Source organism: Lithobates pipiens, unplaced genomic scaffold, assembly GCF_037356315.1.
Source record: "Lithobates pipiens isolate NorthernLeopardFrog02 unplaced genomic scaffold, aLitPip1_a1.2 Scaffold_16, whole genome shotgun sequence".
Taxonomy (NCBI): Eukaryota; Metazoa; Chordata; class Amphibia; order Anura; family Ranidae; genus Lithobates; species Lithobates pipiens.
This window is the reverse complement of record NW_027507748.1, coordinates 48,769,345-48,783,053: the sequence shown is the minus strand read 5'-3', so window position 1 is coordinate 48,783,053 and position 13,709 is coordinate 48,769,345. Positions and strand designations below refer to the sequence as shown.

The 13,709-nt window shown below is 41.7% G+C and overlaps 1 protein-coding gene across 2 annotated transcripts in view; it reads right to left on the bottom strand.

The window, feature by feature from the left end:
* Window positions 1–1,518: 1,518 nt before the first annotated feature.
* SH3BGR (SH3 domain binding glutamate rich protein) overlaps window positions 1,519–13,709 on the bottom strand; it is a 123,249-nt gene continuing 111,058 nt past the window's right edge. Inside the window, exons 5-7 of one of the 2 annotated variants that reach the window (XM_077479863.1) lie at window positions 10,808–10,843; window positions 7,429–7,552; window positions 1,519–1,790 (exon numbers count right to left, since the gene is read on the bottom strand). In XM_077479863.1, the coding sequence (XP_077335989.1) occupies window positions 7,460–7,552; window positions 10,808–10,843 (129 nt within the window). In that variant the 3' untranslated portion in view covers window positions 1,519–1,790; window positions 7,429–7,459. The remainder of the gene's footprint in view (window positions 1,791–7,428; window positions 7,553–10,807; window positions 10,844–13,709) is intronic. The other variant, XM_077479864.1, reaches the window with a different exon arrangement.

Here is a 13,709-nt window from a genome sequence, read left to right as displayed (position 1 = left end):
AGAAGATATTTTCTGTCTGCTTGGTCCTGGTCCTCCTGGCCAGCCCCCATGGCCCTCCTGGCCTGGGATACGGATCCATGCAATTCCGAGTCTCGGGGCTGGATAGCCCGAGGCGAAGTAACTGCAGGGACAGGCCTGAATGGATGTCGAGGCCTGAGGATTCAAAGGTGGTCCGGTGCCATCTCAACTAAGGAGAGGCCCAGCAATTGGGGAAGCAAGCAGGGGAGCACTCTTCAGGAGGAAGCCATTCACAAGCCTGGTTTCTCTGAAGGAGCCTGGAGGCTCAGTTGAAGGACACTTCATAGACTTACAATCTTACTGGTACCATATGATGGTTCTCTAAATCTGTCCATGACCCTTGGTTACGCTCAAGTAATTCATATCCAAGTCTGTGGCAGAGACCTTTCTCAAGTAATTCATATCCAAGTCTGTGGCAGAGACCTTTCTCAAGTAATTCATATCCAAGTCTGTGGCAGAGACCTTTCTCAAGTAATTCATATCCAAGTCTGTGGCAGAGACCTTTCTCAAGTAATTCATATCCAAGTCTGTGGCAGAGCCTTTGCTAAAGTAATTTACATTCGAGTCTGTGGCAGAGACTTCGCTTTACCTACCACCCTACCGGCTGCTAGGCCGTAAGAAGGGGTCTATCTGGAGGTTGTGAGAATCTGTGAAACGGTTTAATCTCTGGATTTCTTCTGTAAGAGACTTTCTATTTTTGCAGTTCCAAAAGTACCTGAACTTTCTCCTAACTCTCTACCCTTCATTAAGAGGCTGTTTTATCTTCTAAATAAATAACCCAAAAGAAGATCCAGTGTCAGTTTCTGCCTTTCTTTGGGCCATCTACCTCGGGAAACCCTAGAGCGAGATGAGGTCAAGAAGGTAACAGTAAGCCCCACAAAACCAGCACTTCCTTCGGGGGTCAATACTACATGTATAATAATGATGGTGGCACAGGAAGGGACCTGGAGTAGGAGAGTAGGGCAGGAGAAGAAGACCACACTGGAATAAATCTTAAGGTAAAAAGTAAATTATGAGAAAAATACATAGGGCAGCAGTTTTTAATACACAATGCTTAAAGTGGAACTCCAGTTTCAACTTCAAAAGCTAACTAGGCTAGCTCTAGGTGTGATGACTCCCTTGACTTGCCTTCTTTGCATGTAGAGCATTCAGCCATCATCTCTTGGACTATGTTTTTTAGACAAGCTTCTGACTATGCCACCGTCAGCATTGCACAATCATGTATTGTTGTGTTGATGCCCCCCTCTACACCCCATTCCTTGGCTCTCCACACTATGGACGTCAGCAGGGAAGAAGGATCAAAGCAAATTTATAGTTCTTTTAAAGGGTTCTTTACTCATTACAAAAAAAAAATAATAATATTCAAGAAATAATAATTTCTAGATTGATATTGAGTTGGTGTCTGGAGTTCCACTTTTATGGTTCCACCATATGCTTATGAATCTTTTTACTGCAACGCATTTAGGAAGTAAATAAGAAAAAGTGAAGCCACTTCTGAGCCTCCATGAAAAATATACAAGGTTTATTTCCAACTTTATTACAAACTGTGATCATGATATCCCGTTGGCAATAAATCCTGAGGATATCCAGTGCAAAGTCTAACACATTCAGTCATTTGCGAGTGAAAATGAGCCTAAGGTGCCGAAATAGGAGGTCTCTCTGAGAACTTCTTTATTTGTCTCTTTGTAGAGCGTCCAGCTTGCAGATTTCACAAATAGACTTCATGGGAACAAATCAAGGTGGAGTGACAGAATGCCGATTGGTTAAACAGTCTGAAAAGGAAAAAAAAAGTTGCTGCAACTGTACTTTGCATGAACACAAATGATAAATACAATGAAAAATTATAAAAGTATACACCAATGAGCTTACCAAAGAGCTTACTCTTTAAGAACCCTGCCTCTGAGAAGGGAAAGGTGAAGGGCAATCATTGCACACAATATTACAAAGCAAGAATCACACCCTATAAATTTAATGAGTAACTATAACTGCCCCGTGTGTTTGCGTACAAATATTTTATGTTGTGGGATAGTATACAGTAAGGCAGAAAAATTATTTCATCCCCTGCTGATTTTGCACGTTTGCCCACTGACAAAGAAATGATCAGTCTATAATTTTAATGGTAGGTTTATTTTACCAGTGATGGACAGAATAACAACAAAAATATCCATAAAAACGCATTTCAAAAAAGTTATAAATTGATTTGCATTTTAACCACCTCAATGGGCACTTACACCCCCTTCCTGCCCAGACCAATTTTCAGCTTTCAGCGCTCTCACATTTTGAATGACAATTACTCAGTCATGTAACACTGTACCCATATGAAATTTGCGTCCTTTTTTCACAGAAATAGAGCTTTCTTTTGGTGGTATTTAATCACTAGTGGGTTTTTTATTTTTTGTGCTATAAATAAAAAAAGACCATATATTTTGTAAAAAAAAAAATGCCCTTTTCTTTATTTCTGTCATAAAATTTTGCAAATTAGTAATTTTTCTTCATAAATTTTGACCACAATTTATACTGCTACATATCTTTGGCAAAAATAACCCAAATTAGTGGATATTATTTGGTCTTTGTGAAAGTTATAGAATCTATAAAATATGGTGGCAATCACTGAAAATTGATCACATCTGATCACACCTGATGTACTGAAGGCCTATCTCATTTCTTGAGACCCTAACAAGTCAGGAAAGTACAAATATGACCCAATTGACCCCTTTTTAGAAAGTAGACATTCCAAAGTATTAAGTAAGTAGCATGGTGAGTTTTTTTTAAGTTGTAATTTTTTTTCCCACAATTCTTTGCAAAATTAAGATTTTTATTTTATTTTTACAAAATGTTCATATTAACAGGTTATTTCTCCCACAAAGCATATGCATAAAACAAATTATGTCCCAAAATACATTCTGCTACTCTTCCCGAGTATGGCGATACCACATGTGTGACACTTTTACACAGCGTGGCCACATACAGAGCACCAACATTGAAGTAGCACCTTCAGGAGTTCTACGAGCATACACATCTCATTTCTCAACCACCTATTACACTTTTGAAGGCCCTGGTGCACCAGGACAATGGAATTGCCCACAAAATGACCCCATTTTGGAAAGCAAACACCCCAACGTTAGGACAAGCACATGTGGTTTTAAACTAACTGAAGTGTGACTGCACATACTGTTTGAGCATCTGTAAGTCCATTTTTTCATATGTAATATTCTGTGTATATATACAGTCTACTTTGACGTATTTTTTGATATACTGTTTTGTTATATTTCTTTAAAATAGGGTTTGTCTTACATTCTCACCCCTGAGGAAGGAGGAATTTATAGTCTCTGAAACGCGTTGGGTATGAGAAACCATTTTTGACTATAAAGGTGTATTCACATGTTGTATCTACTCTCTGAGAGATGTTCAAACACTTCATGTTTTTAATGTATACATATTTTTTTCCTGTGTATTTTTTGTAATAAACTATTTAAAATGTATTATTGAATTTTTTTTTTTGGGATAATAAATATCCCGTGCCTTAAAAGTCCACCCTATAGGGTATCCTTCTTTTTGGTTCTTTCAATATTGGATGTGGCACATGATATTTCTTTTTAGGTAGCGACGCTGGCTATATATATTTTTTCCCAAAAAACATTCTGCTACTCCTCCCGAGTATGGCGATTCCACATGTCTGAGACTTTTACACAGCCTGGCCACATACAGAAGCCCAACATTGAAGTAGTACCTTCAGGCATTCTAGGAGCATACATTACACATCTCATTTCATTCCTACCTATCACACCTTTGAAAGTCCTTGAGCACCAGGACTTACCCACAAAATGACCCAATTTTGGAAAGCAAAAGCCCAACGTATATTCTATGAGTCATGGGCTGCAGAAAGGTACTCGGGTACTCTGATGGGCTGCAGATAGGTACTCAGGTACTCTGATGGGCTGGAAAAAGGCTAAGCAACTCAACTACGTATGAAAACATAGGAACTGGGGCGCAGAAAATGGCAGCAGGTGCTCTGGACTGATGAGTCAAAATGTGAAATATTTGGCTGTAGCAGGAGGCTTGTTCCCTGAAGAACTGGAGAGTAGTACAATAATGAGTGTCTGCAGGCAACAGTGAAGCATGGTGGTGGCTGCATTTCTGCAAATGGAGTTGGAGATTTGATCAGGATCAATGGTGTCCTCAATGCTGAGAAATACAGGCAGATACTTATACATCATACTATTCAATCAGGGAAGCATGTGATTAGCTCCAAATTTATTCTTCAGCAGGACACTGACCCCAAACATACAGCCAATGTCATTAAGAACTATCTTCAGGTTTCTTCCTTTAAATATCTAAGGGTAATTATTACATTATCAACTAAGGAATTACTAAAGGCTAATATAGATCCCCTGGTTCAAGGAATTAGACTTAAGCGTAATGTCTGGGCTAAACTTCCATTATCTGTGGCTGGAAGGATTAATATGATAAAGATGATCCTTCTCCCCAAATGTCTGTATATAACACCCCACATGCCCACGGTGGTACCCAAGTCATTTTTCAAAGTATTAGATGCAAATGCGTACCTCCTTTATTTGGGTGAACAGGTGAAAGTTGAAATTCTCTGTTTTGCAGTGACCCAAGGCCGAGGCTGGAATGCCGCTTCCAAAATTACGCTACTACTACCTGACAGGACAACTGCGCTACCTAGTTGATTGGCTGGTTCTAGTCACTCCGGTGGTGGTGGAGTCACATTAGGCGTATGTACAATTAAAACATTTATTAATAAGAAGCCTCTGGACTTAATGCCCAAAGTTTGCCTGCCGATTTTGACCTTAGCCACACTGGTCTGGAAACAGGCTAAACGCCTTGATGGATTTGCTGACATAGACATAGCTTTACCTCAGTGTCATAACCCCATGTTTCCTCAGATGTTGAAAGTGCCTTCTGGGAGCAAAGGGGATAAACTCTCTTAGATGACATCTATACTGGGGATGTGATGGCTTCTTTTGATGACTTATAAAGAAAGTATGATCTCCAACAGACAGTATTCTACCCGTACCTACAGCTTTGTCATGCTTTACAAGCCCAATTTGGAATTAATGCACCCTGGTTCTCGGACTACCCCTTGATAGGTATACTGAGGTCTCAGGGTCCCAAGGGCTTACTCTCTGATGTTTACTCCCAACTTCTACATAAATAAGTCATTAGGAAGAAAGGGAGGAGGCATGCTCTTCCCTTTTTAGCTTTCTCACTGGCCATAAATAATAAATTAATTCAATTGTATATGCTGCATCAGTCATATTTATCACTGGTAAGGTTACATGCTATGCGCCACATTCCTACACCTGGGTGCACTAGGTGCATCCATCTCAGAGCTGATTTTAATCATATCATGTGGTTATGTCCTTTTATAGCTGGCTATCAGAAAAGGGTACTTGCAATAGTATCCCAATTGTTATCAGTTCCTATGCCATGTACTCCACAGATATGTTTTCTCGATGGGGAACAGTGGTTAAAATTCACTAGAATTCTGTGGAGAGAAACACTCTTCTTGACTCACAAGGCCATAGTGATTATATGGAATCAAGCTGCTTCTCCATCTACCTGACAGTGGCTCCAGATGGTGAACCAGATCCTCCCATTTGAAAAAAAATATCTTTAAGCATAGGGACTGCCCCACTAAATATAGTAAGGTGTGGGACCCTTGGTGTTCATCCACTCTCACTATCACAACTACCTGAGAGCTTAGAGCCTATACTTGGTTTATAGATCTGGACGTGCTCATACCTCCATGCCTAATAGAGTGTTGTCTGATGCCCGACTCACCCTTACTTAGCTAATAAATGACTGGATGTTATCCATTTATGTGACAAATGTATCATTGATCTCTGTATATACAGCTGTAAATATGAAACGTAATTGTGTACTGAACTGTATTTTCATTGTGCTCATGTTGAGCACCTTGGGCATTGTACCAACATGTCTTTCTTTTTTTAATAAACTTTGGAGCAACTGCAGTTTGCAATGTGCACAGTCTATTTGCCTTTAGTAAATCAACTCCTATGTGTACATTTACTGCACTCTGCAAGTGCAGTTGCTCCAGAGCATATTAAATGAGATAAAGCTTCACGTTGCAAAGAAAAAGAATAACCAATCACATGCAAGGAAAAAAAAAACAGCATTTTTGCTTGCACATTTGCGATTGGATGATAGAAGTCAGTAGAGCTTGTGCTCATTTACTAAGCTCTAGAGCAAGGGTCTCAAACTGATGGCCCTCCAGCTGTTGCAAAACTACAAGTCCCATCATGCCTCTGCCTGAGGGAGTCATACTTGTAATAGTCAGCCTTGCCATGCCTCATGGGACTTGTAGTTTTGCAACAGTTGGAGGGCCGCAAGTGTGAGACCCCTGCTCTAGAGCAACTGCACCGTCTAGTTGTCTTTAGTAACTCAACCCCATAGGCCAGGAGTCAGCAACCTTTTTCCACTTAAGGTGAGAATGGGGTCCCTGTCCCCAAGTGAGAAGGGGTCCCTGTCTCCAGGGGTGATGGGATCCCTAATAGGACCCCCTCATTGCAGTGCCCTCTGTCCCCCTCCACATACCTCCCATAGTAGTGTCCTCTGACCCCCTCCACCCATAGCAAGTTTCCTGTGCCCCCTAAAGCCGTGTCCTCTGTCCCTGCACCCCACCCCTCCAGTAGTGTCCTCTGCCCCATAGTGTCCTCTGCCCCCATAGTGTCCTCTGTCTTCTGCCCCAATAGTGTCCTCTGCCCCCCCCCCCTGCACCCTACCCCATGGACACAAAAACACACTGTGTTGGTACAACTCTCCTACCTTAGACAGGTGTAGAGCACAGTGGCAAGCGGCTGGTATCACAGGGCTAGATGGGGGAAGTTAACTTTTTAGTTTTTCGACAGGCTGACGATTGGTTGCTGGGATTGCTTGGCAACCAATTACCTGCTATTTAATGTAAAAAGTTAACTTTAGCCGATTCCCCCCCCCCCCCCATCCAGCTTTGATGCGAGCCGGTCGTCACTGTCCAATGAAAAGGACAGCTGCGAACATGTCCACGGTCCGGGTGCCCGTTAAATAATCAGGGGCACTGATGGCTCGGACAATTATCGGTGGCAGGCCAGGTGCGGCCCATGGGCTGCGGGTTGCCGACCCCTGCCAGGCTTTTATGGAAGTGAGTTTAACAGCTTTGGCAAAAAACAGCAAAGTGCACAGTCTAGTTGTCTTAGTAACTCAACCCCATAGGCTTTTATGGAGTTGAGTTTAGAAGCTTTGGCAAAAAAACACCAGAAGCTACTAAACTCAAATTTAGGAGCTGCCAGTGTAGGCTAGTGTACATGAAGAATAAAGAGCTGTTCCAGGTAAAAAAACATATGCATTACAGTCAGAGACATACAGCATTCCTGTGCGGAGACTAACCTGGCTATTAATACGATGACAGTGCTGAGGTCTATGATTCTTCTTCTTCCCCTTCTTCTTCTTCTTCTTCCTCTCCTTGTTCATCATCAGCCTCTCCTTGTTCATCATCGGCCTCTCCTCCCTCCTGGGAATGGAAGCATGTATCAAATGAGGAAAACTTTCAGAGGCCATTAAAATAACAGTGCCATTCTTAAACAAAAAAAAAAAACCTCTGTTTGGTAAAACTATATTCACATTTGAGTGCCCATTAAATGCCACTCCAAGTGTCTACTACGATATACAGTATCTGCAGGAAATGTTGTAATTGTCTTTTTCTATTCTCTCTGAAAAGTCAATAACTGAGATTACGTGCTTCAGTGTATATACCTGTATGTGTGTGTATATATATATATATATATATATATATATATATATATATATATATATATATATATATATATATATATACAGTATCTCACAAAAGTGAATTAAAATAACTTTTCATGTGACAACACTGAAGAAATTACACTTTGCTACAATGTAAAGTAGTGAGTGTACAGCTTGTATAACAGTGTAAATTTGCTGTTTCCTCAAAATAACTCAACACACAGCCATTAATGTCTAAACCGCTGGCAACAAAAGTGAGTACATCCCCAAGTGAAAATGTCCGAATTGGGGCCAAAATGTCAATATTTTGTGTGGCCACCATTATTTTCCAGAACTGCATTAATCCTCTTGGGCATGGAGTTCACCAGAGCTTCACATGTTGCTACTGGAGTCCTCTTCCCCTCCTCCATTATGACATCACGGAGCTGATGGATGTTAGAGACCTTGTGCTCCTCTACCTTCGGTTTGAGGATGCCCCACAGATGCTCAATAGGGTTTAGGTCTGGAGACATGTTTGGCCAGTCCATCCTCTTTACCCTCAGCTTCTTTAGCAAGGCATTGGTCATCTTGGAGGTGTGTTTGGGGTTGTCATGTTGGAATACTCCCTATCAGCCCAGTCTCTGAAGGGAGGGGATCATGCTCTGCTTCAGTCTGTCATGGTACTTGTTGGCATTCATGGTTCCCTCAATGAACTGTAGCTCCCCAGTGCCATGACACTCCCACCATCATGCTTGACTGTAGGCAAGACACACTTGTCTTTGTACTTCTCACCTGGTTGCCCCCACACCCACTTGACACCATCTGAACCAAATAAGTTTATTTTTGTCTAATGAGACCACAGGACATGGTTCCAGTAATCCATGTCCTTAGTCTGCTTGTCTTCAGCAAACTGTTTGCAGTATAGTTTGAAGCATCATCTTTAGAAGAGGCTTCCTTCTGGGATGACAGCTATGCAGACCAATGTGATGCAGTGTGCAGCGTATGGTCTGAGCACTGACAGGCTAATCCCCCCACCCCTTCAACCTCTGCAGCAATGCTGGCAGCACTCATACGTCTATTCCCCAAAGACAACCTCTGGATATGATGCTGAGCATGTGTACTCAACTTAGGCCATCTAAGAGGTGTACTCACTTTTGTGAGATACTGTATATATATATATACACACACACACACATACAGGTATATACACTGAAGCACGTAATCTCAGTTATTGACTTTTCAGAGAGAATAGAAAAGGACAATTACAACATTTCCTACAGATACTGTATATCGTAGTAGACACTTGGAGTGGCATTTAATAGGCACTCAAATGTGAATATAGTTGTACCAAACAGAGGTATGCAGATAAAATCTTAATCCAAATAGCCACATCATTCATTTAGTGTTAACCAACTGGTATCAGAATCATTAGTAATGTGTCTATTCTATCTTTCTATTATCGAAACCAAAATCAGGGAAGAATCAAACAACTGATGGAGAAGTAGGGTGACGTAGGAGGGTTACGGAGGTACATCCCCATCTTCGCAATGATCTAGATAATATGAACTTTTTTTTCCTTTCATTTTTTTCAGGAAGAAATCATATTTCAGAATTCCAGAGGATTACGAAATACAGTCCAAGAGGGAGGCAGAAGTTTGTTTGTCCAGTCTGTCATATTCTGCCACCAAAAGTTGCTCTAGGTCCATGATAGAAGCCATTTTTAATGGGCATCTGTGTGGCTCTCCAGTGGGAAGGAATTATAGCCCTGGCTGCGGTTAAAAATGACGGGAGAATATATATTTTTAAGCATAATTAAATGTACATTTGCACTTACAGTTTTCTCTTATTCCCCTTGCAAAGTCTCACAAAAATACCTGTTGATCCTGCCAGTGAAGCACATCTAATGCAGCTTCCTGTAATGGTGTGGCAACGATGCTGCACTGCTCCTAAATTCAGAGCAGAGTTGCCACTCTTATGTAGGTGGAGCCTGCCTGAACCAGGGTTTCAAACATGTTGCAGGGGGCATGGCTACTAGCATTGACCCCAGCTTGTCAATAAGCACCTTGTACTGCCCACTGTTTTGTTTGGCAGCACTGTTGCTGAAACCTTCCATTGTAGCCTGCAGTGTCTGGGAGGGGGAGCGTGTGAGACACAAATGGAGCAGGATTTGGTTTAGTCAGAGAAGGTAAAGGAAGTTTATTGATTTCCATAAAGTCGGATGTGAGCTTTTGGTCAGAAATTCCGACTGTGTGTATGCTCCATCGGACTTTTGCTGGCAGAATTCCAGCCAGCAAAAGATTGAGAGCAGGTTCTCGATTGAGAGCAAAATTCCTACGCATGCTCGGAAACAATTAAACGCATGCTCGGAAGACTGAACTTAATTTTCTCGGCTTGTCGTAGTGTTGTACATCACCACGTTCTTGATGGTCGAAAGTTCAGAGAACTTTTTTGTGACCGTGTGTATGCAAGCCAAGCTTGAGCGGAATTCCGTCTGAAAAAACATCCACGTTTTTTCCAACGGAAAATCCGCTCGTGTGTACGGGGCATAGGAAGCTTATGCCGCGTACACGCGACCGGACTTTTTCGACAGCAAATGCTTGGCGGAACAAATCCAATTCCAATTCCAATTCAATCATGTGTGGGCTCCATCGGACCTTTGCTGTCCAAAAATCTGACGGACTTTAGAAATAGAACATGTTTCAAATTTTTCGGCCGGAACTCTGCCAGACCCAGTTCCTATGGAGAAATCCGTTCGTATTTATGCTAGTCCGATGGACAAAAACCAACGCTAGGGCAGCTATTGTCTACTGGCTATGAACTTCCTTATTCTAGTCCAGTCGTACGTCATCACGTTAGAATCCGTCGGACTTTGGTGTGATTGTGTGTGGCCAAGTCCGTTCATTCGGAAAGTCTGTTGGAACTCTGCCGAAAGTCTGTCGGGAAGACCGCCGGACCTAGTCCCTCGAAAAGTCCGGTCGTGTGTACGCGGCATTAGACTGTCATACAAAATTCTTTAGTTGTATTTTTGCTTTACCTCCTCTGCTGTTGCTACCTCTTCTTCAGCTTCCACCTGCAAAAGAAATATTGAGAACATCTTGAACTGACCACTGCAAAAGTAAAATCATACTGAGAGATGGATATTTACAGTGTAAGTGATGCCGAGGTCCATGTTTTAAAAGGGGTAAGTAACTTGATGGCATATTAATGATGGCATATTAATGACTTTTAAGGTCTTACACTGCTGGATTAGTGCACATTGCTTGTGAGTGGTATTTTAATAGTTTTTTAATTAAAAAAAAAGCGATTTTGTTTTTTATTGATAAAAAACTATGTGGAGTTTTTTTTTCATTTGAGCGAAGGAGCCAGTGGATGAATAACCTTTATAAGTGTGGTTCATATTGGAACAAAGCAATGGAGGTGACCAGGTGGAAACAGGATGGTGGCATGTTGAAGAGGTGGATGAGACCTCGTAAAGGATAATGCTCATGGTGACCTATTTTGGTATAATAGGTCAACACACTGAGGTGAGTACACTGAGTTTATACATCAAAGAGTGTAAGAAGAAATATTGCATTGATTGTTGCATAAGCTTGGAGAAATTGTTGTAATTGCTGTATACACGTTAGTGGTGGTGGCTCTCACTTTTCACTTTATATGAGAAAGCATATAAGAAGACATCATTTATAAGAACACATATAAAGGACGTGTTTAACCACTTCAGCCCTGGAAGATTTTACCCCCTTCTAGACCAGAGCACTTTTTACAACTTGGCACTGCGTCGATTTAACTGACAATTGCGTGGTTATACAGTGCTGTACCCAAACGAAATTTGCAGCAATTTTGAAAAAAATATATATATTTTTTACTTTTTGCTATAATAAATATCCCCCAAATTTAAAAAAAAAGAAAAATGTCTTCATCAGTTTATTCCTCTACATACTTTTGGTAAAAAAAATCACAATAAGCGTATATTGATTGGTTTGCGCAAAAGTTATAGCGTCTACAAACTATGGGAAAGATTTATGGTGTTTTTATTATTATTATTTTTTTTTACTAGTAATGGCGTTGATCTGCAATTTTAATGGTATCGCGGCAGACAGATCGGCACTGTTGGCGTGCTTTTGGGACCACTGACATTTGAATAGCGATCAGTGCTATAAATCTGCACTGATTACTGTATAAACATCACTGTCAGGGAAGGGGTTAACACTAGGGTCCTATCATGGGTTTAACTGTGTGTTCCCTCACTGTGTTCTAACTGTGTGGGGATGGGACTAACTAGGAGAGATGACAGATCGTTGTTCCCACTTTGTAGGAACTCACGATCTGTCTCCTCTCCTCTAAGAGCACAGGGATTTGTGTGTTTACACACACACAAATCCCCCTGCTGGCTCTCGTGCACGCGATCGCGTGTGGCCTGCGGCGATTGCGCCATGCTTTTGTACTTCCTGTTTTCCAGATAATTTGGTTATCTCCAATCAATTTCTTGCCCGTTTCACTCCTTCTGCATTCCTTATCTTCACTACCACTCATTACCAACCTTTGGCATGTTCCTCAGCTACCCTTCTGCTTGATCCCAACCTGCAACCACATGCAACTGAACTTTGGCATGTTTACTGACTACACTTCTGCTTAATACCTACCTGATTCATCTGCTGTCAGACTCCAGCTTGCTCGCCTTCTGGTGGGGCAATCCTGAGTACCATGACTAGGCACTAGCACACGGCATAACCCATCTCCACTCACCATCGGGAGCTCTGATGAAGATCGGTTAGTGCTTAGACCCAGCACCTCAGGTGAGACTGCATCAATCGCCAGGATGACCTGCTCATGTGCATATCCAGCAGGTTGATGTGAAGCTTTCTACTCCTATAGCCATAGCTCCCACCTGTCCCTGATTTTGAGGGACTGTCCCTGATTTGGAGCAATGTCCCCCTATCACTCGTTCCCCATCATTTGTCCCTCATTTTGGTCTGAACTATATAGTTGTATATAAAATGCACTTTTTATCTTGCAAAAAGTGTTTCCCGGTGCGAAACATTTCATCCAAATTCTAAATTGCTCCATTTTTATTGGTTAATTCTTCTTTAAGGGAGTGTGGCAGGGGCGTGGCCTATGCCTACATACATTTGCTAGTAGGTGTTCCTCATTCCCATCTCAAAATGTTGGGAGGTATTGCTCTGAGGTTGCTCAACCTCGGAGCAATGGTAGAACGTGGTCTGGTCTGATGAATCACATTTTCTTTTACATCATGTGGATGGCCGGGTGCGTGTGTCGCCATCCTGAGGAAGAGATGGCACCAGAATGCAGTATGGGAATAAGACAAGCCAGCAAAGGTAGTGTGAATCTTTGGGCAAAGTTTTTGGGGGAAATTTTGGGTCCTGCCATTCATGTGGATGTTACTTGACATATACCACTTATGTAAACATTGCTGCTGTCCAAGGACACCTCTTCATGGAAACGGCATGATGATGGCAGTGGCCTCTTTCAGCAGGATAATGCACCCCACCACACTACAAAAATAGTTGAAGAGTGGTTTGAGGAACACAACAAGAAGTTTAACCACTTCAATACTGGGCAGTGGGCACTTTCCCCCCTTCCTCCCCAGACCAATTTTCAGCTTTCTGTGTTGTTGCATTTTGAATGACAATTGCGCAGTCATGCAACAATGTACCCAAACAAAATGTTTATCATTTTGTTCCCACAAATACAGCTTTCTTTTGGTGGTATTGGATCACCACTGGGGTTTTTATTTTTTGCGCTAGGAATAAAGAAATACTGAAAAATTGGATTTTTATATACAGCTTACCTGTAAAATCCTTTTCTTGAGAGTACATCATGGGACACAGGAGCTTCATTACATAGTGGGTTATATAGGCACCTCTGGTGATTGGACACTGGTTGACCCCAATTAAGGAGAATTCCTCCCCTATATA